We start from the raw sequence: 22,197 nt of genomic DNA, 5'->3' as shown, positions 1-22,197 counted from the left end.
AGGTAGGCACTCTCACTCCAAGAAAATGGTGTCAAGCTGGGCGTGATGGCACACGCTGTGATCCCAGCATTTGGGAGGCTGAGTCACTAGGATGGAAGTTCACAGACAGCCTCAGCTACTTAGTGAGGCCCTCTGCAACTCAGTGAGACCCTGTTTCAAAATAAAGAATAGAAAATATAGCTGGGGTTGTAGCTTGGAGGTAGAATGTCCCTGGGTTCCATACCCAGTATTGCAAAAAAAAAAAAAAAAAAAAAAAAAAAAAAAAAAAAAAAGAAAGAAAGAAAGAAAGAAAGAAAGAAAGAAAACAATGTCACCCAGGGCAGCTTTGCTTGCACCCCTCTAACACTGCAGTGCCTCCAGGCCTTCCCTGGTCCTGCCTGTAGAACTCAAGTTTGGAAATAACTACTCTGATCCCTCCACCCCAGGAGGCTGGGCCAAGGCAGACCTTCTAGGGACCCTCCTTCCTGCTTACCTTTTCTCCTTTTTGTCCTTGAGGTCCCTACAAAGACAGAGAAATGAGAGGGTTAGGAATCAAAGCTTAGGACTCAGGGCCCCGTGAGTCTCTGCTGGGGAATATAAAGAGGAAGTACACACCGGCTGTCCTCGGGCACCCGCCAGGCCCTGCAGAGAGGAAACACACAGGTCAGCGAGGGGACAGAGGACAGGCAGAGCTGAGACACATGCGCGGGCAGGCGTCGGGCAGATGCTGGCCTTTCCTGGCTTTTCACAATGTCCCAGGGTCCCGAGCTGTGCTCTGCCAGCCATGGCCAGGCCTCCCAGTGTCTGACACATTCAAGGTGGTGGCCTTATGCCCCAAGTCTCAGCTTCTTCAGCCATGCATGAGTGTGACCGAGCGTCCCCTGAACCCATAGATGTCATCCTTCATTCGTTTCTCCACCACTATCTTCTCGCAGGATCACCACATTAAGGCTGCACTTCGGCGGGTTCTGCTGTGCGGGACTTCCTGACTCCTGCTCCAGCTCCAGGACACACCAGCACATTGTATTTCCTACTTTCCTGGGCCCCAGTGAAGCCCATGGAGCCAGAAGGCTTCAGGGACACAGGGAGGCAGGGCAGGCCAGGGCTCAGATGCTGGGAGTTTTGCAGAAAGTTCTAGCACTGAGAGGAAGCTGGGAGTTGGTCCCTGAGCCATGCTCCTGTGGGGATACAGGAGGTCTTAGGGTTTCCTTCAAGGTTGTCTTGTCAAGTTGGGGTCAGGGAGCCCTGTTTCCTTCTCTCAGAAGCCTCAGGTGTGCAGAGCTCACCCTCGCACGGCCTGTGAGGAAGGGGCTGGTGCCAGCTCACCTCCCAGAGAGGGGCAGAGCCAGGCCCTGTGGTCAGTGAACGGCAGCACTGGGATGTGGGCTCAGGTTTGTGGGACCACGGAGGTCCAGCCTTTCCCACTCCACCATGTTCTGGAATGAGCCGGACCTCGGGACGCAGGTCCAGCCCAGTCCAGTCCAGCAACTGGGCTGTTTCTCCTCTAGACTTAGCTGGAAGCATAAGCACTGTCCACACCCAGAGCCCTGAGGTCCCTTCCAGCCCCCATCCTGGGGGATTGTGAAGGCCCACCTGCCGCACAGTCTTTGTGGGGCCTGAGGTTGGGCTGTCTGGGTGGGGGCCTCAGAGTGCCAAGCTATAGGAGAGGAGGCTTTTTCTTGCTCCTGACTTGAAACTAGACCCACCTCCAAACCAGGAGGATCATCAGGAGGGGCCCTTGCACAATCCACGCAACGCCCTGAGCCCATCCACCTGCCAAGTATCAAGTTCAGTGGCATACACATGTGGTTGGAGCCAGGGGCCAGCCACAGGGGACCTGGCCACGCCCTCTCGGGACAGGAAGAGAGAAGTGTGATGAGGTGAGCTGAGGGGCAGGGATGTGGCTAAGAAAAAGAACACCCAGGCCAGAAGTGGGGTGGCACATGCTTGTAATCCCAGCATTCAGGAGGCTGAGACAGGAGGATCGTGGTTCACAGCCAGCCAGCCTCAGATACTTAATGAGGCCCTCTGCAACTTCTTGAGACCTTGTTTCAAAATAAAGAATAAAAAATAGGGCTGGAGTTGTAGCTCAGAGGTAGAATGCCCCTGGGTTCTAAAAAAAAAAAAGGCACGCAGATTTGATACCCTTAGAGACTGAGTCAGAGTCCCAAGCTGTGCTCCATGGGGCTGTGTAGTTTCATTTGTCCCCATGGTTTTATTTTAGTGACCAACACTTAAGAGCAAGAAGAGGGTAAGTAAAAACCCGAGTCTCAAGTTTCTTTTAAACATATGGAAGTGTGAGGGCACAGGGCTCCAGTGAGGTCTTTCCAGGTAGCCGCAGCTGTGGGCGCTGTGCTCGGTGCCAGGCCCTTCCTGTGTTAGCAGCCACCACTGGAACAAGAGCCCGATGCCTGAGTGGCCCGGGTGCCAGGCCCTGTCCGCAGCAGGGCCTGCGGGAAGCTGCTCAGCTGAAGACAACCCTGGGGACAGAACCTAGAGTCTGGCCTCTGCTTTCAGCCCCTGTTGCTCTTGAGTCTGAGGCCCCTGATCTTGTCTGTACAACCCCAGATCTTATCTGAAACCTCCTTGTACAACTGTACAATTACATCTTCTCAACACCTTATGGCAGGTTCTTAGGGCTTTGGTGAAGTGGGCAGCGCAGAGGGAACCCCCTTTCATCAGACGAGGATAGGGTAAGCCCTGGTGCCTCTGTAGGTCTCCCAGCAGAGGGGAAGCCGTGTGCTGAGGGAGCCAGCAGAAGCCAGATAGAAGATGAGCAGGCCAAGATAATTACGCTGGGCAGCAGTGGTGGATTAATAGCTCTGGTCTCCCCGCCAAGCCAAACAGGAGCTATTGGCTCTGTGGCCTGCGGGATTTTGATGGATGGCAATGAAGCAGACAGGGGATTTATCACTCTGACGTGAGCTCATGGGGGATGGAGGGCCCTTCCCTTCTCCTGACTCAGCTCTGACCCTGAACAGACAGGCTGGCTCTTGGGTGGGCAGGCATGGTGGGATGGAGGGACAGAGGGGGCAGAGGGACGATAGGAAGAGGGGCCCATAGAAGGGTCCCTTGCCTTCAAGACAAAGGCGCCCCACAGCACTGGAGGGATAAGACCTGCTGCATGGGTCAGGATCTCAGATCTGGTATTTCAGAGCCGTGGCCTCAGGCAGCATACTTCAGCCAGAATTTCCCCTTTGGTCAATTGGAGATAATGGGCCATTATGAGGATTACAGACAGTGTCTAGTAGATGACCATTATCACTTCAGGGGTGCCGTGGGCTACTGCATTTTTAGGGTTAGGCTGCCAGGAAGGGGAAGAAGGTGGGGGAAGGGGCTGCAGGGGTAAGCAACCCAGAGTCGCAACAACCGAACCCCTATGCCTCTATAATGGCCCGGCTTCCATCAAGTCCTGCGTGTGGATAGCTTGCTGAGGGAGGCTCGGGTAGACAGGGATGCATGTGCAGTGGAGGCGGCCCAGAGGGAGGAAGGCTTGCCTGGGGCCCGGGTTCTAGTCCTGCTCCCCCCCCCCCCCCCCCGCCTCCCATGCCCTGCTGCCCTTCCTCCTGTTCTGCAGACATTCCAGGGATGTCCCTGCCTTGGGGACTTTGCACACGCTGTTCTCTTGTGTCCAGAGTACTCCCTCCACCCGCTTCAGGGCTCATCTGAAAAGTCTCAGGAAAACTGTCTGTGACTCTCAGCTGGGTATGTTGGTTTTTATTGTTGTTTTTGCAATACTAGGGATTGCACTCAGAGGCACTCTACCACCGAGTTACACCCCAGCCTTTTTTCTTTTTTTAATTTTGAGATAGGGTTTCACTAAGTTGTTCAAACTGGCCTCAAACTTTCAATACAGCCTTAGCCTCCCAATTTGCTGGGATTACAGGCATGCACGGCCGCACCTGATCTCATTTGTGTTTGTGTATGTGTGTGTGTATGTTACTTAGAACTGAACCCTTTGGCATTCTGCCTTTGAGATATAACCCCAGCCTTATTTTACTTTTTTAAAAAATTGAAACAGGATCTCACTAGGTTTATGAGAGTCTTACTACTTGCTCAGGCTGCCCTTGAACCTGTGATCCTCCTATTTCAGCCTCCCAAGTACTAGGATTACAGGCATGCGCCATCATGCCTGGCTCTTTATTTGCTCATAATGGCCATCGGTCCCTGTGAGAACTGGCCCCTCATTGGGAGTGGACAGTATGACTCCCCTCTGGAAGGGGTGCCTGCAGAGAGAGAAAATTCCTCTCAAATGCTCTGCATCAGGTGGAAGGGGCCAGTAGGAGGGAGTGGCCACATTCTGCTTCTCTTCTGTGCCCAGCTAGAGTTGTGGCCCCTGGAGTCCTGGGGCAGCTCAGGGCAGATCCTTAGCCGGGAAAGGGGAACCAGGATACGTGCAAATGGCTGGCCATCTCCCAGAGAAAGTGCCCTCAGCAAGGCAACGATGCCAGCTTGTCTCAAAGGTCCACGGGTGCAGGTTGGGATGTCGATCTCGCCACCGACAGCCTCTTGGCACCCACCAAGTGGATTCTCCCTGGACCTTCTTCTCATGCTTCCAGTGCAGGAGTCCTTGCCCACCTCCTCCCTGCCTGCTGTGTTGTGGGGAGCTAGGGCCTGTGGCCTGCACAGCTTGGAAGTGACCCTGAGCGGTGACCACTCCCACTGTTCCTTTGCTAGGCAGTGAGGCCAGGCTGACCTCCCACCCCCACGCATCCTGGGAAGACAGGAAGGCTGGAGTCTTACCGTCTCCCCTTTGGGTCCGGGGTGGCCCTGGAAGGAGAAGAGTGTGAGTGCCAGGAACACTGTTTGCCCTGCAGCAGCCCCGCCCCTGCCTGCCCCAAGGCTGCCCAGCCTCAGCTCCCCCTGCCCCGCTGCTCACCCCACCCTCGCCCTGCCGCTTCCCCACAATGCCCCTGCTGCCTTCCTTTTTCTGGTCAGCCCATCACTTGCTTGTCCACCTAGGCCCTAACCTGCCTGCTCAGGCAAGGTCCTCACCCCTGCCACTTCTAGGCCTCACTAGTAGCTGTGTGCTCCTTGAGGGGAGCAGGGGTAGAGCCTGGACCCCAGCCTTCAGCCCATTCACACCCCAGGACAACTTCAGGGAATGTCTAGTCCTGTGAGATGAGGGAATGACCCCATGGTCCCCCTGGAGCTGTGTGTGGCTTGCTGGCCTGTGGGGCTAGTGACCAGGTCCCCTCTGAGGGGGACACCAGCTGCCCTGGGAGAGGCGAGTGGGCAGGGCCACATCCCAGTGTTTTCATTTGTGGGGATCCCTGAGGGCTTCGGAGAGCTCGGCTCTCTCCCAGGTCCCCTATCCTGGGAGTGGGGTGGGGCCTCCTTTCCCCCATGAACATCTGTGTCGAGACCAAGGATGAAACTAGACGAAGGGAGGAGTCGTGCAGGGGAATTGGTTCTCTCCACGTGGCCTGTGTGTGGGGCCTCAGCCCCCAGCCCTGAGGAGAGTAGAGCCAGAGCCCCTTGGTGTGCCATGCTGGTGTGCTGGGGCCAGGGGCAGAGCCCGGCGAGTAGGGGCTCTGGGTGGGATTAGCCTGCGGAGCTGCCCACCCCTCCACGCTGCTGCCTGCTTGCCTCACCCCCTGCCCAGGGCCTCTCCCAGGAGTGGCCCAGAGTCACCATATTCTATGGATAACTCTTGTTCCAGAGGTTGAGCCCTCAGCTTGACGGCTGTAGACTTGTGCTCTGGGAAAGCTGCAGGGGTCAGGGGCAACTCGGGCAAAGAGTTGCTCCTCCCCTTCCCACCAGTCACGCCTTCCTGGCCAGGTATTTTCTATCCAAAGCATCTTACAAAGGGCCAGGGTCTTGCAGGAGGACCGAGGGTTAGTGAGCTGGACCAAGGAAGGGAAGGAGCCCCCAGCCTGAGAGGGTCCACTTACCGGTTTACCATCCAGCCCAATGGGACCCTGAAAGCAGAAAGGCCAGAAGTAAAGACTGAGCAATAGCATGGAGCAGTGGCTAGGGGAGCAGTTTCTGATGCCAATAAGTCAGAGTTCGAGTCCCTGCTTGAGCACTAACTGGTTATGGGGCCATAGGTAAGCCTAAGCCTCACTTTCCCATCCTAAAAGGGGTGGGGGGGAGGAACCTTTCCCACAGGGTCCTAGTGAGGGGGGATGAATGCCACATACCAGGTGACCAGACCCAATGGATGATATTGTCATTGATGTCAAAGACCTCTATTCTACTCTGAGTGGAGAGGAGACAGTTTGTCCTAGAAAACCAGGGCCGTGTTAGTCAGCAGTGAACCCCAGGAGAAAGGGACCTGGCTGCTAATCTGGTCCTACCTCTTAGAATCTGGCCACGCCACTGCCTCCCCTTGGTGATCCTCCTCTTCAAGTCCAGCCAGAGGGTGATCCCAGGAGCGTCCCTGTGGTGCACCCTCTTTCACATGCTGGTGTCCTGCTGGGCTTAAAGCCTGTGATTTCACCCACCCGGTCCCTGTCCTGCTGCTTCTTATTTGTGTATTTGTTTTACCGTCCTCTTTTGCACCAGGAGCTGAAATTGAGCTGCTCCCCTGGCCTAGTATGTGGGAAGGCTGCAGAAGTGGGTCTGTAGGGACCAGGGTTTGGAAGGGAAAGAGCACTTCAGAGCTGACTTCAGATGCATGTGGTTTAACCCAAGGGAGCCCAGAACCCACCTAGGCACAGCTAACCTCAGTCCTCCCACTTACCGGAAATCCAGGAAAGCCCCGAGTGCCTGGCTGACCCTGAAAAGAACAAGAGGGCAGTGAGGACGAGTGAGGTGGGGTGGACCAGTCCCCTGCCCCCCCACACTCTCTGCTCTGTGTGATCATCTGTGGGGCATGCTCACCATGTGAGCCAGATGCAGGGGAGGACAGAGAAAGTGGAAATGGGTCATCAGAGGAATCTCCTTTGGGGTGGGGAGGCAGCATCCTTTGGGCCTGCTTCTAGGAGGTGGCCCCTGGAGGCTCCTCACTGGGTGTGCTGAGCATCCGCATATACAGAGACAGGACAGCAGGGCTCAGCCCGAGGTGCACTGAACTCCTGCATCATTCCTCCCCGTCCTCTTCATTTACAGTCTTTGCTCATGACCACTTATCTAAGGATGCTTTGGAGAGCAGATGACAGAACTTGACCTTTTCAGTGTGTGCTTTTAAGCTAGAAAAGGCCAGATTGCTCACTCCCCTGTTACCCTGGCCAGCAGGCTTCTCCCAGCAGTCAGCGGCTCTGGACCCCCAGGCTTTGTGGGGTCAGAGCAATTCATGCCCATTTCCTTGGAGGTAAAGAGGGTGACACAATAAACACACAGCACAGCTTCACCGGTCAGAGCCCAGTGGGTGGTGGTCAAGATTCAGGACAAAAGAGAAGTGCTGATTAGAAACAGCATGAAGAGATGCAGAGCAGGGACTGATAAGAAGGTGAAGGGTGATGAAGAGCTAATCACAGGAGTCACATCACTCTTCTCAAGAACCAGCCAGGGCTCCTTTCTACCCACCTGTCAGTCACGGGCATCCTCCGCCTCCTCCTGATGAACCATGTTTGCTTCTTCCCCTGACTCCTCTTTCCAGCTGCTCTCTGCCCAGGCACATTGGCTCACCTGCCTTTCCATGGACACCCAAGTCCACCTCTCAGCTTGGGGTCACCAATGGATACAGCCTTTTCCCAGGAATGGTTTTTTGAGTCTGGAAGGCTGAGTTCTAATCCTGTCCCACCAGCAATGGCTGTGTGCTTCTGAGCAAGGTGTCTAACCTCCCTGATCTTTAATTTTCACATCTGGACAATGGGGATAATAGGATAACCACATAGGAATGTGTGTTGAAAGGAGCTGAACAGAATGGTATCAGAGTAAAACAAGGTTGCTTTTGAACTCAATATGTCTTGGGACCAATGGGGGTTTGTCTTAGTCAAGTGGTAGTTCCAGAATCAGATTCCATCCAGAGGGAGACTTATCTAGATCCGTCTACTGCGATCCTGATGCATCTCCATCCAGATCCTCCTTGAAGCTATGGACATGAGCATCCCAAGACCTCTGCTCAGGGGACACAGTGGCCCTCCTGGCTGGGTGGCATGGGACCCTGCCAAATCAGGCCCAGCAGGGAGCAAGCTGCAGTCTGCCACGGGCTCAGCATGGGCTTGTGGCAACCACCCAAAGGGCAAGAGGGAGGAGTTGGCACTCATGTCAGAAGGGCCCCTGACTTCTCTCCTCTCAAGGATAGTGATGCTAAGAATAGCACTAAGGAGAAACCCCGGAAACCATGCAATGTAATCTCTGAAACCTCCCAGGGTAAACTTTCTGTAAACTACTCTGAATTCTAAGAGGCCTGAAGAAAAGGTCAGGAGGAGAGGGTTCCAAGAAGCATCTTCAAGGCCCACTCAGCATAATGTTTACGCGGTGGGGATAATCACACGGTTTGCTAATGACAGAGCCTGCCCTGGTAGCAGGATGTAGCTCTCCAACCCAGAGCCAAATGTAGTGCTAAGTAGACCTCTTCCAGGGATTTTGGTTGAAATGTTGTCACTGACCAAATGGAAACTGGGACTCTACTTCCCGGAGAGGCTGGGGTTGGAGAAATGTACTTAGGGATACTTGGAACTGGAGTTTAATTTATATCTTCTCAACTACATAATAAGCAGAGATGTCTCTTCTAATATTTGTGTGTGTGTGGTACTGGGGATGGAACCCAGGCCTTGTACATTCTAGGCACTATCATGGAGCTACATCCCTAACCCATTTTTTTTTGTGTGTGCAGTACTGGGTATTGAACCCAGGGGTATACTACCTCTGAGCTATACCTCTCAGCCATATTTTTTATTCTTTAAAAAAAATTTTTTTAACAGAGTCTCACTAAGTTGCAGAGGGCCTCACTAAGTAGCTGAGGCTGGTTGTGAACCCTGACCTTCCTGTCTCAGCCTCCCAAGTACTGAGATTACAAGTGTAGGCCACCACGCCCATTTTTAAGTTCTCTTTTGAAAGAGGATCTCCCTAAGCTGCCCAGGCTGACTTTGAACTTGTGATTTTCCTGCCTCAATTTGCCCAAGTAGCTGGGATTACAGATTTGTACCATCATGCCCAGCAGCTCTTCCAATGTTTGTTGGCCAGTCTTATTTTAGGTCAAAAGTTGCCTATTTGTACTCTGTCTATATAATATATACCCGAGGTGGAGTCCTGCTATGTTGCCTAGGCTGCCTTGAACTCCTGGGCTGAAATGGTCCTCCTGCCTCAGCCTCTCTAGTAGCTACAGGCACATGCTACTATACCTGGCTTTATTAGTATTTTCTACTAGGTCATTGTTTTCCTATTGATTGAAGCTTTTTGTTAAGAACAGTAACTTTTAAAATATTATTTTATTTATTTTTGTGATACTGGGGATGGAACCCAGCCAGGGACATCCTACATCTGAGGTATGTCCCCATCCCTATTTTATTTTGAAACAGGGTCTCACTAAGTTGCAGAGGCTGGCCACAAACCTGTGATCTTCCTGTTTCAGGCTCCCAAGTACTGGGATTCCAAGCTTGTGCCACCACATCCAGCTATAATAACTCTTTAATAGCCATTTATATTGCAAATACTTTTAACTTGGCTTTTGTATTTGACTTTGTTTAAGGTATATTTTTCACTATGTTTTATACTTATGTTGACAAACTCATTAATGTTTACCTCTGGCTTTTGGGTTTAATATCATGTTTCAAAAGGACCTTCCTGGGTTCAGAATTGTAAAACATTCATTCATGCTTTGCCTTTATATTTTATGGTTTTCTGTTTTACATCTAAGTATTTTATTCATTGGGAATTTGTCCTGATATAATGGGTGGGGTAGAGATTTGGCTACTTGGTTTTCCTTTTCCTAAATGGTCTACCAGTTGCCCCAACATCACTTTCTCTTCGTATCATGAAGTTGAGCCTTTATTAGGTACCGAATCCCATATGTATTTGCCTTAATTTCTGGTTTTACACTTTTGTTCCATTTGTTTGTTTGTTTTGGTTGCTCTGCTTTTATGACACATTTTGATATCTGGGAGAACAACTAGTCCCCTCTTTCTTGACCCCCTTTTTCTACTCAGATTTGGGACAGATTTGGAAGGATACTTTACTTGTGTTTGTGATAACCTTTGAAAAGCTTGGAAATAAATTCTGCTTAATTTATCATTTTCTATGATGGCAAAAAAAAAAAGAATTTTCTTCTGGGTGTGGTGGAACACGCTGTGACAGCAGGACCACAGGTTGGTGCCCAGCCTCCACTACTCAGTGAGGCCCTCTGCAACTTAGTGAGTCCGTTTCAAAATAAAGGATAAAAAGGGGGTGTAGCTTGGAGGTAGAATACCCCCTGGGTTTAATCTCTAGTAGAGCCAAAAAATAAAAAATAATCTGAGGAAGATGGCGACGGAGAAAAGTGGCGTTTACAAGTCTCGCTAACAATCGATCTCTATTACCACAAAATTAGCACCTTTCATAGCCATAAAACACCATCAGCAGAAAAATAAAAACTGTAAATACAAGGGACAGAGAAAAAGAGAGCTGGAAGAACAACCAGACACCAGAAAAGAAACCAGCCTTCAGTGCTGCAGCCGGAGCTGCGGCGCTGCGCTGGCGCCATCTTCCCTCGCAGCACCAGGCTCCAGAGAGGAGGGGGACTCAGAACTGATCTCAAAACCAGAGAAGAGATATGCCAGCCTCACAGCCGAGGACGTGGCAGCAGAACCATACTGCCTGAGGCAGTGGCGAATTCACCAGATGGCTCCAGATCAGCGCACTCAACAAGCCACCAGGCTCCAGAAAGGAGGGGTGAACAGCGAGCCGAGGTGAGCAGCTGCGGAACAGCTGGACAGAATTCAGCATTTTTTTCGGTGCAAGGAGCGTCTATAGCTCCCAGAGGCTGGGCTCAGCACACCCTGCAGGGACTCAGAGCGGAGCTCAAAACCAGAGAAGAAATACGCCAGCCTCATGGCCGAGGGCGTGGCAGCGGCGCCATATTGCCAGTGGCGGCAGCAGCGAGTTCACTGAGTCCACTACAGCTCCATCAGCGCACTCAACAACCGTGAGTCAAATTGCGGCCCCTAGAGGAGAAATCCCAGTACAGGACTCCCAGGGACTTATGCAGATAATCTCCCTGGGTCGGAGATTTTTGCAGTCCAACCCAGTGGGGGAGTGGCGGCAGCAGAGATATCACACCATAGTCGTAGCCCCCCATGGGAGAATGCCCAGCCTGGCACCCCCATGGTCTAAAGCAGCCTTGATTGACTCCCTGGGTCTGAGACTTTGTGATACAACCCAGTAAAGGAGTAGTGGTGACTGAGATACCACAGACTCGAGATCCAGAGCACCTTAAGTGAAGTCGTAGTGATCCAGGGAAGAACCCAGAGAAGGCACAAACTTCTGAAATTATGGGAAAGAGGAATAACACTGGAGCAATGAATGCCCACAACCCCACAACATCAGAACCTGATAACACAGAAATTCAGAGATCTCTAGAAGATCAAATCAGGAAAATAACTGTCAAAATAATAGAAGTCTTTCAAAAAGAATTCGGAGAGAGTCAAAAAGAGATAAAGGATGCAATAATTGAAGTAAAGGCTTAATTCAAAGTATAAACAACAGATTAGACCACATGGAGAATAGAATCTCGCTCCTAGAAGATGATCACTCCAAAAATGAATGCATAGTCTTTAATTTAGAAAAAAAAATCTGGAAGCAGGAATTTGACATGGAAGAAATATGGGCCCATTTTAAGAGAGCTAACCTAAGAATAATTGGAATAGAGGAGAGAAAAGAAGGTGAAACCAAAGGGATTAATAATCTCTTCAAGGAAGTGATAGCAGAAAATTTTCCAAACATAGAGCAAAAGGTTGATACACAGGTCCAGGAAACTTATAGAACTCCCTTTAGACAGGATCAGAGAAGAGGATCCCCACACCACATAATTGTCAAAATGACTAATGTGGAAGCCAAGGAGAGAATCTTAAAGGCAACAAAAACAAAAGGCCAAGTGACATTTAGAGGCAAAACAATTAAAATCACTTCAGACTTCCCAAACCAAGTCATGAAAGCCAGAAGGGCATGGAGTAACATATTCCAAACTCTGAAAGAAAACAACTTCCAGCCAAAAATTTCCTACCCAGCAAAACTATCAGTCAAATTAAATGGGGAAATAAGAAGCTTCCACGACAAACAGAAACTGAAGGAATTTATGTCTTCAAAACCAGCGCTAGCTAGAGAAAATACTCAAGGAGATTAACTGCAAAGAAGAAATAGGTAATACACACCAGAACCAAAGAAACAAGATTTCCCATCCAGCAGACAACTAAGCAAAGAAGAATAAACAGTATCTCAAACAGAAATAAAATCTTAACATGTTAGGAATTAAAAATTATCTCTCTATAACACACTGAATGTAAATGGCCTCAACTCCCCAATAAAAAGACATAAAGTGGCAAAATGGATTAAAAGCCAGAATCCATCCATCTGCTGCTTACAAGAAACACACTTTACAAGTAAAGATAGGAACAAACCCAAGGTGAAGGGCTGGAGCAAGGTAATTCATGCTAATGGAACTCAAAGACAAGCAGGAGTAGCAACTATGATATCAGACAAGTTAGACTTCAAACCCAAACTTATTAGAAGAGAAAAAGAAGGTCATATTTTACTGGTAAAAGGAATAATCCAGCAAGAGGAAATAACAATAATCAACATCTATGCCCCGAACATAGGTGAAGCTACTTTCATAAATCAAACTCTTTGTGACATGAAGTCACACATAAATCCCAATACAATAATACTGGGAGACTTCAACACACCTCTCACAACACTAGACTGATCTTCCAGACAAAGGGTCAGTAAAGATGCCTCAGAACTAAAGAACACCATTAACCAAATGGACCTGTTGGACACATATAGAATATTTCACCCAACTACAGCGGAGTTTACATTTTTCTCAGCTGCTCACAGAACCTTCTCCAAAATAGATCACATCCTGGAACACAAAATGAGCACTAGCAAATTTAAAAAATGTTACATACTTCCCTGTGTCATTTCAGACCATAATGGAATGAAACTAGAAATCAACTATAAGAAGACCCAGATAAACAACATAAACATGTGGAGACTGAACACACTTCTGAATGAAGAATGGGTCATAGAAGATGTAAGAGGTGAACTCAAGACATTTATAGAAACAAATGAAAATAAGGATACAACATATCAAAACCTCTGAGACACTTTGAAGGCAGTTTTAAGAGGAAAATTTATAGCACTGAGTACTCACATAAGAAAAACAGAAAATCTTCAAGTAAATAACCTAACGACACACCTCAAAGCCCTTGAAAAGCAGGAACAATTGAACCCCAAAGCCAGTAGAAGACAAGAAATTATTAAAATTAGAGCAGAAATTAACGAAATAGAGAATAAAAAAACAATACAAAAAATCAACAAAACCAAAAGCTGGTTTCTTGAAAAAATTAACAAGATAGATAAACCACTAGCCAACCTAACTAAAAAAAAAAGAGAGAATCAACCCAAATTATGAAGATAAGGGATGAAAAAGGAGAAATTACTACTGACAGTGTAGAAATCCAGAGGATTATCAGAAACTACTTTGAAAAACTATACTTCAACAAAATGGAAAATATGGAGAAAATCGACAACTTCCTAGATAAATACAACCTTCCTAAACTGAGTCAAGAAGATATAGAACACTTAAACAAACCAATAAGAATCAAAGAGATTGAAATAGCAATAAAGAGCTTACCATCAAAGAAAAGCCCAGGACCACATGGTTTCCTAAGTAAATTCTATAAAACCTTTATAGAAGAGCTTACCCCAATGCTCCTCAAACTATTTTGTGAAATAGAAAAAACCGGGACTCTCCCAAATACATTCTATGAAGTCAACATCATACTAATACCCAAACTGAATAAAGACAGTTCAAGGAAGGAAAACTACAGGCCTATATCTCTGATGAACTTGGATGCAAAACTATTAAACAAAATAGTAGCAACACACATTCAAAACCATATCAAGAAAATCATACACCATGACCAGGTAGGGTTCATCCCAGGGATGCAAGGCTGGTTCAACATACAAAAATCAATCCATGTAATTCACCATATAAACAGAATCAAGGACAAAAATCACATGATCATTTCAATAGACACTGAAAAAGCATTTGATAAAATTCAACATCCATTTATGATAAAAAAAAAACACTGCAGAGAATTGGAATAGAAGGAACATATCTCAACATTATTAAGACAATCTACAATAAGCCCACCGCCAACATCATATTAAATGGGGAAAAACTTCAAGAATTCCCCCTAAAATCAGGAATGAGACAAGGATGTCCATTATCACCACGTATCTTCAATATAGTACTAGAGACTCTAGCCAGAGCAATAAGGCAAGAAAAGGAAATCAGAGGAGTACACATAGGAAAAGAAGAACTCAAACTTTCACTATTTTCAGATGACATGATGCTATATTTAGAAAACCCAACAAACTCAACCAAAAGCTTATAGAACTGATAAATAAATTCAGCAAAGTATCTGGATACAAAATCAATCTTAAAAAATCAGAAGCTTTCCTGTACACCAACCATAAATCCACTGAAAAAGAAATTCAGAAAACACTTCCACTCAGGATCTCCCACAAAAAAATAAAATACTTAGGAATAAACTTGACCAAGGAGGTAAAAGATCTCTACAAAGAAAATTATAAAACACTGAAAAAAATAAATAGAAGATCTTAGAAGGATCTTCCATGTTCATGGATTGGCAGAATTAATATCATTAAAATGGCCATCCTTCCAAAAGTGATCTACAGATTTAACTCAATGCCCATTAAACCACCAAGACCATTCCTCACAGACATAGCAAAATCAGTCCTTAAATTTATCTGGAATAACAAAAAGCCCAGAATAGCCAAGGTAGTTCTCAGCAACAAAAACCACGCAGGTGGAATCACAATACCTGACTTTAAACTATACTATAAAGCCATTGTAATAAAAACAGCATGGTACTGGGAAAAAAAAAACAGATACATAGACCAATGGAGCAGAATAGAAGACCCAGAAACAAGTGCACACACTTTCAGCCAATTGATTTTTGACAAAGGGGCCAAAACATACACTGGAAAAAAGATAGCCTGTTCAACAAATGGTGTTGGCAAAACTGATTAACCATCTGCAGAAACCTGGAAATTAATCCCACTTTCTCACCCTGCACACGAGTCAATTCAAGATGGATCAAAAACTTGGAAATCAAACCAGAGACCTTGAAGCACCTTGAAGAGAGCATAGGTCCAACACTGCAACACATAGGCACAGATAAACACTTTCTCAACAAGACCCCAAAGGCACAACAAATTAAAAGGAGAATCAATACATGGGATTGCATGAAACTGAAGAGCTTCTGTTCAGCAAAGGAAACTACCAAGAACCTCAATCGAGAGCCAGCAGAATGGGAGAAGATTTTTGCCACCTACACCACCGATAGAGGACTAATATCTAGAATATACAGAGAACTCAAGAAACTCAACACTAAGAAAACAAAGCATCCAATAACAAAATGGGCAAATGAACTAAATAGACACTTCACAAAAGAAGAAATTCAAATGGCCAATAAATGCATGAAAAAATGCTCAACATCACTGGCAATCAGAGAGATGCAAATCAAAACTACCCTGAAATTTCACCTAACTCCAACTAGAATGGCAATCATTCAAAACACAAACAACAACAGATGGTGGTGAGGATGTGGAGAAGTGGGAACTCTAAGACATTGTTGGTGGGATTGCAAATTAGTGCAACCACTTTGGAAAACAGTATGGAGAATCTTCAGAAGAATGGGAACAAATCTACCATTTTATCCAGCAATACCACTTCTGGGTATCTACCCAAAAGATAGGAAACCAAACTACCAAACTAATGCATGTGTATCTATGTTCATAGCTGCACAATTTACCATAGCAAAACTATGGAACCAGCCAAGATGTCCATCAACATATGAATGGATTACAAAACTGTGGGATATGTACACAATGGAATTTTACTCAGCCATCAAAAAAAAAACTCAATTACATAATTTTCAGGGAAATGGATAGAACTGGAGGACATTATGCTAAGTGAGATTAGTCAGTCACAAAAAATAAGAAATCAGATGTTTTCCCTAATATGTGAGAGTTAGGAAGAAATGGGTCATAGGAGGAACTCTAGATGAAAAAGGAAATCCTATATAGGAGCAAACAAGGCAACCTAAAGGAAAAGAAAGGAGGGGGGAAGAGGAAAATCTCTAAAACACACAATGTACTTAAACATATTGAAGTCAATCACTAAGCCAAGGAAGGGAAGGAGGGACGGGGAAGGAATGGGGTGGGAATTGGGTAGGGGTTAAATCAGTGATGTGTACGTGTATGTACACACAAGTTTTTTACCCCAATATGATGTATGAATATAATGCACCAATAAAAAAAATAATGTGAGTGTGGTGGCACACACTTGTAATCCCAGCATTTGGGAGGCTGAGACTGAAGGATCGCGGTTTTCTGACAACCTCAGCTACTTAGTGAAGCCCTTTGCAACTCAGTGAGACCCAGTATCAAAATAAAGAATAAAAAATAGGGCAGGGGGTGTAGCTCAGAGGCCAAATGCCCCTGGGTTCCACCCCCAGACCTGCAAAAATAAATAAATAAAGAAAGAAAGAAAGAAAGAAAGAAAGAAAGAAAGAAAGAAAGAAAGAATTTTCCTGACATTCTCACAAGCTTATACTTTTTCAAGTAATATTCCATAAATCATTGGACTCCCAACCCCATAAGAAACAGTCTAGGATTAGGAGTATAGTTTATCTGTAGATTAATTTGTGCTTTAGTATTGTGTCCTTCTCTAGGAACAAAGGAAATAAGCCTTACACTGGTCTCTGAAATCTCCTCCCTGACTGAAGACCAGGGTGGAAAGGGAGTCAGGGGACCCAATTTCCAAAAGTGGACCCTTGTGTCAATGCAGCTGATCTTCTACCTGCAACTTGTGTGGGGTAAAGCAACATAGACAGAGAAGTCTGCCTGGTTAGGGCCTATTAGGAAGTCTCCTTTCTCTCCTATTTGATGCCCCAAAGAGGCTCAGTCATATATCTGACCAGGGCGGGCCTCACTGAGCCTCCCCGCCTCTAAGTTGGTTCTGATAACACCATTCAGGGAATGCTGGGAAACACTTGATCCCTGGCTGGATGGGGAGGGTGAGAGAGGAGAACCCCGCTGGCACGACACTTGCAGATGCCTCTGGTGTAAATCCTCCCTTTGTGGCCACTTTTAAGCAACTGATCTGAGGTCACCGAGCTCCCCTAGAGCAGATACTCACAGTCTACTGTCGTGAGCTGCCAGTGTATTCTGGCACCCATGTACCACCCTGAGCCTCCAGCAGCAAGTGGATAGCTCCTCTCAGACATGCAAAGACACCCAGACTCTTCCTGCTCCAATGAGACTCATCTGCAAAACCTGCTCCTCCTCCTGGGAAGGGAACCACCACACCTTCCACCACCTAGCTCCCAAGTATTCCTGCTTTTCCCTCAAGCGCGCCATTATTATCACCAAATCCATCCCCTCTGCCTCCAAAATGTCTCCTCCCCCACCCATGGCCCTGACTGCTCCCGCCCAGCCTTGCTGACTGTGGCACCTTCCAACATGACCCCGCCTCCACCTGCAGCCTCTCTAAACACCTCCCCTCTGCAGCAGGGACAAGGCCATCGTTGTAAACTCCACGTCCCTGGTGGTCAGCGTCACAAAGGCCACAGGTTACCTGCTGCCTTAGGGATAAAGCTCCATCTCCCCAACCTCATGGTGGCCTCTCCACAATCGGGCTCTGGCTTCCCTGGCCAGCATCCCCTCTCACCAGTGTTGGCTGCTGCTCTTGGGAAGGCTCTCCCAACTCGTCACAGCTCTGGGCACCTCTCTGGGCTCAGCTCCCCTTCCCAGGCCTCTGGGTAAACTCTACTGGTCCTTAAGTGCAGTATAGTTATCCCTTCTTCCCAGGAGCCTTCCCTGCTGGCCCCAGCATGTCCTGCATGTCCCTAGGGCTCCCTGACTATCCCCTGCCTCTCCACTGCCCGTGTATGCTGTAATGGCCGGTGCGATTGCCCGTCTCTCCCACTCAGTTGTGGGCCTGGAGGGAGGAGCATGGCTAGATTTCCACCGTCTACCTTGTACCTAGCACGTAGTAGGTTTTTAACAGAAATACTCAGCAGGTATGTCTACCTGATCTAGGAGTGCTCCTTCTGGATGAAGGCAAGAAGCTTAGCATCTTCCTCCTGGCCCCTGAAGAACTGCTGGGGAACTGAGGGAGGGAATGGGCCCCTTTGAGATGGGGACATTCCCTAGCCTGACAGATGACTGCCCAGCACCTGCCGGGCCAGCCAGCAGCTCAGGATCCACCCCACTCCTCTGTTTGCTGGGGCTCCCTGGAAGGTCAACATGTCCAGACCCCCCTGCTGTAGCCTTTTGCTTCCCTGGAATGTAAGCTGTCCTTCTCAAAGGGCCTGATGGTTTCCCCCTTGCCTGGACCATTTACCAAGCTCCACAGGAGTGTGCAGGTAGCCCTTGAATGGGCATCGCTGCTTCTGATTAGCAGCATTGAGTGTGGGCCCTTCCTGCTTAAGTGGAAAGCCACATGTTCCATCCTCCCTGGCTGCGGCTCCCTGTACTTGACCTCTACACTTAATGACAAGAAGACTCTTTTGTCTCCCTATCCTCTGCTCTCAGCAGCCCAGGGAAGCAGGAGGAGCTCAGCAGATGGCCTCTGCTGTCTGGTCACTCTCACAGGCCAATGTGTGAGGACCCTGGGCTTGGTCAGAACTCCTGGTGCCATGAAACCTTTCTTGTGGCACCATAGGCACTGCCAAGGGTAACTGTTTTCTCCCAAAGCAGGGAAGGAGCAGCAGGGGAGGTGCAGGCTTAGGAGTGAGGCCGACCTGGTCAAACCAGGCTCAAACATTATGCCCAGGCCAGCATGAGTGAGTGCAGCTCCCCGTGTCCTTCTCTAAAGCTGGCTGCTGGGGCTACCGTCCGCCTACACTGGAGGGCTGAGGGTGGCTTCACATGTGACAGGCACCCAAGAGGCAGACGTCACTGCTATTACCTGAGCCTAAAGTACTTCTCAGCCACTGGATTCAAGCCCAGTGTGGCAGTGTGTCCTACCTGGGCACAGGCTAGGAGGGGCAAGGCCAGGAGACAGACTACAAGCCAAAGCACATCCTATAGGAGAGGGGTCTTGGCATCAACTTCTAGGTGGCCTGTTGACAGGATTTGCTGAAATCCAGTGTCAGGACCAGCATGAACCTCACTACAGGACATCTGTGGCAAGATCAGGAGTCAGGCCACTGCACGGTGGGCCTGTGTCCTGAGCCCCCACCCTATCCTCCTATCAGCCCTCCCCAGGCTCCACCCTCCATGCCAGAACCGGGGACTGTGTTCTTTCTCTATGACCTTCCTATTGCCTCCTTCTCCAGGAAGAGCTGGGCCCGGGCTTCCACATAAAGGCTCCCCGGTACACATGGAAGTGTGTGCATACCAGAGCAGCAGCCCCCTCGAGCCCAGGAGCACACACGACAGGGACATGCCACCTGGACAGGCACCGGTGCTTACCATGATTGTATGGGCTGAGTCCAGAAGACTAGCTTGCTGACATGGCCGTGTCTTCTTAACCCGGGACCACGAGACATTGCTGCAGCGGGGGCCCTTGCCTGTCTATGGCCCTGCCCCCACGCGTCCTTCTGCTCCTGCTCTCACCTCCCTGGGGGTCTCTCTCTCTCAGCTCCCAGCTCTCACCCCGCCCAGTCCTTGCAGCTGGGTTCGAAGCAGTTTCCTCCCTTAGAGGAACTTAGCAGTTGGCTCTGAAAGTCTCCCTAGTCCTTGGGTAGGAAAGACCTGCGATTCCTTCTGGCCCTCTCCTTTGAAGGCAGGACAATGGGTGGGCTGGACTTCACCCACCCACTGGGCTAGCCTCGGGCTCACCCTTCCTCATACTAGCAGCACCCTACATGGTTGGTCAGGAGAAGTGCACAGCAGAACAAGAAGCGGTATCTGCAGTCGCCGCGGAAGCCTGGGTGCCCGGACTTCAGCTGCAGCCTCTACAAAGGGGACTCTCGCCAAGCCCATTTCCTTCTCTGGGCCTCAGTTTCCCTTCTGAGAGGGTTGTGCTAGACCACATCTGGGTCTCTGTCACCCGTGAGTGGGTACTCTGGGAAAAACATACTTTCCTCCTTCCCAAGGCCGCGGTATCCTGCCTGCTCCATCGCCCATGTCCCTGTCCCCTTCCAGTCCCTGATGGAGCCTCTGAGGCGAGCCCACACTGATTTTCCCAAGCTCAGCTCCCTGGGTGGAGGATAGGAATGAACACACAGGACCCCGCGCTGCACAGAGAGAAGCCTTTGAGGGTGCGGGTGGGTTAGGAGTCCACCAAGGTGCGGAGTGGAGTGGGGTCCTGGCTCAGGGACCCTGGACTGGACCTCTGCTTCTTGGCTTCTGGAAGCACAGGCCTTTCTGCGAAGCTGGAGCACCCATCCAGGGAGCAAGCACTTTCTCCCCCGCTTGTAAACAGCAGGGCCGCCTCACAGCTGCCGGAGCTTTGTGGCTAGAGGCCAGGCCCTCAGAACCCTCCCCTGAGGCTATAATTTAGGTATATTTAGTCAGGCCACTTTCTTTAACATCAACAGCAGCGCTGAGGCCAGCAGGGATGACCACATCGCATGTGGTCAGCACACCCAGAGCCACAGCCAAGATGTGCATCCCCTCGTCCCTCCATAGCCCTCTTCATTAACCCTCCCGTCCCCTGTACCCCAAAAAGAGCAATGACAACTTACAGGTGGGCCACGGGGACCGATGACGGACATCCCGGCATCTCCAGGGGCACCCTGTGGAGAGCGATGAGGGGAGAGGGGGTGTGGGGCAGGTGCAGAGAGGGAGTGGGGCACCAGAGACAAGAGGGAGGGGTGGGAGAGACCAACCCCAGGGGCTGGGGGCAGCGGAGCAGGACAGCGAGGGAATGGTGGCAGAGGGGACAGATGGGAGGCGCAGGAAGGGTTGTGAAGGGCTGCAGAAGCAGCAGGAACAAAAAGAAAAGAGATGCAAGTAAGAGCTAAGATGGGGGCGTCGAGAGGAAAGAGACTGGTGGACCCAGGATGTGAAGAGAGCAGGAGTCATGGCAAGAGGGGCTCATGGGAGGGAGGGGGCTCGGCAATGGCTGCCCAGACCCAACCAAGTTCAAAGCCTTCTTGGTTCTTCCTCATCCCTGTCTGCCCTCAAATATCCACCTAGCGTCACACCCTGAGGTTGGTCACCGGCGACCTGCTGAGCGTGGGGTTGTAAACAGGGAGTGTGCAGAGACAAGACACACCCTGGCTGCATGGCCTCAGCAGCCTGAGCCTGAGCGGTGTCCTGGGTTGATAATGGCATCGAGGGCTAAGGCTGGGTACAGTTTCAGCCCCAAAAGATTGTGGGTGCTGGAGGGCTAGGAGCTCCACATACTGTCAGTGGTGACTGAGATGGGTAGATAAGTACTGTGTGTGTGTGTGTGTGTGTGAGAGAGAGAGAGAGAGAGAGAGAGAGAGAGAGAGAGAGAGAGAGAGAGAGAGAGAGAGAGGAAGAGGAAGGCTGTGTGGAACAGGGATGGAGGAGAGAGAAGCAGCTCTGTCCCCATGCCATGCTGGGAGGAGGCAGGCAGCTCTGTCCCTCCAAGAATCTCCCTCTCAGCAGAGGCAGGCATGGAGTGGAAGGGCCCAGGCCAGGCGGAGCTCTCAGGGCCCACATGCCTCCTCTGAGAGCTGGGGTGCTGAGAGCTCTCTGCAGCCCTTAAGGGGAAAGGGACAAAAATGCATTGTGTACAATCTCGTGCCTCCCACGCAGGTAGGAGTGATTTCAGATTAGTTACTAATATTTCAGATTAGTGATTTCAGATTAGCGTCTCTGGGTAGAGGGTGGAAGGGGGAAAATGACATAGTCATTTTAAATGTGAGGCAGTGTAGTCTAATGGTTAAGAGCCCAAAGATAACAGCATCTGCCCTTCAGGGTGGAGGTAAAGATTTCATGAGATAATGTTGCAAAGTGCTTCACATCAGGCCTGCTCTGTAGAGGGTCCTGGGTGTTTGTCCTGGGCAGTGTCACACTCTGCAGGCCAGGCAGACAGTCCCTTTCCATTTGGAGGGTAGCTCAGCATGGTGGTTGAGGAGCCCCGGCCTTGGAGTCAGATGTACTAGGGTCCTTTCCAGCTCT

General features: G+C 49.3%; 1 protein-coding gene across 1 annotated transcript in view; it reads right to left on the bottom strand.

Moving 5' to 3' along the window:
* The window catches only part of COL13A1 (collagen type XIII alpha 1 chain), a gene marked incomplete at both ends in the record, with an annotated part of 158,418 nt that overhangs the window by 64,231 nt on the left and 71,990 nt on the right, over positions 1–22,197 (bottom strand). Inside the window, 6 exons of the mRNA XM_080694674.1 lie at positions 473–499; positions 595–621; positions 4,723–4,749; positions 5,874–5,900; positions 6,665–6,700; positions 20,790–20,840. Coding sequence (XP_080550800.1) covers positions 473–499; positions 595–621; positions 4,723–4,749; positions 5,874–5,900; positions 6,665–6,700; positions 20,790–20,840 — 195 coding nt within the window. The remainder of the gene's footprint in view (positions 1–472; positions 500–594; positions 622–4,722; positions 4,750–5,873; positions 5,901–6,664; positions 6,701–20,789; positions 20,841–22,197) is intronic.

Source organism: Muscardinus avellanarius (assembly GCF_963383645.1).
Source record: "Muscardinus avellanarius genome assembly, chromosome: 4".
NCBI lineage: Eukaryota > Metazoa > Chordata > Mammalia > Rodentia > Gliridae > Muscardinus > Muscardinus avellanarius.
The sequence above is the reverse complement of the archived record's forward strand: the minus strand, read 5'-3'. Positions and strand labels throughout refer to the sequence as shown.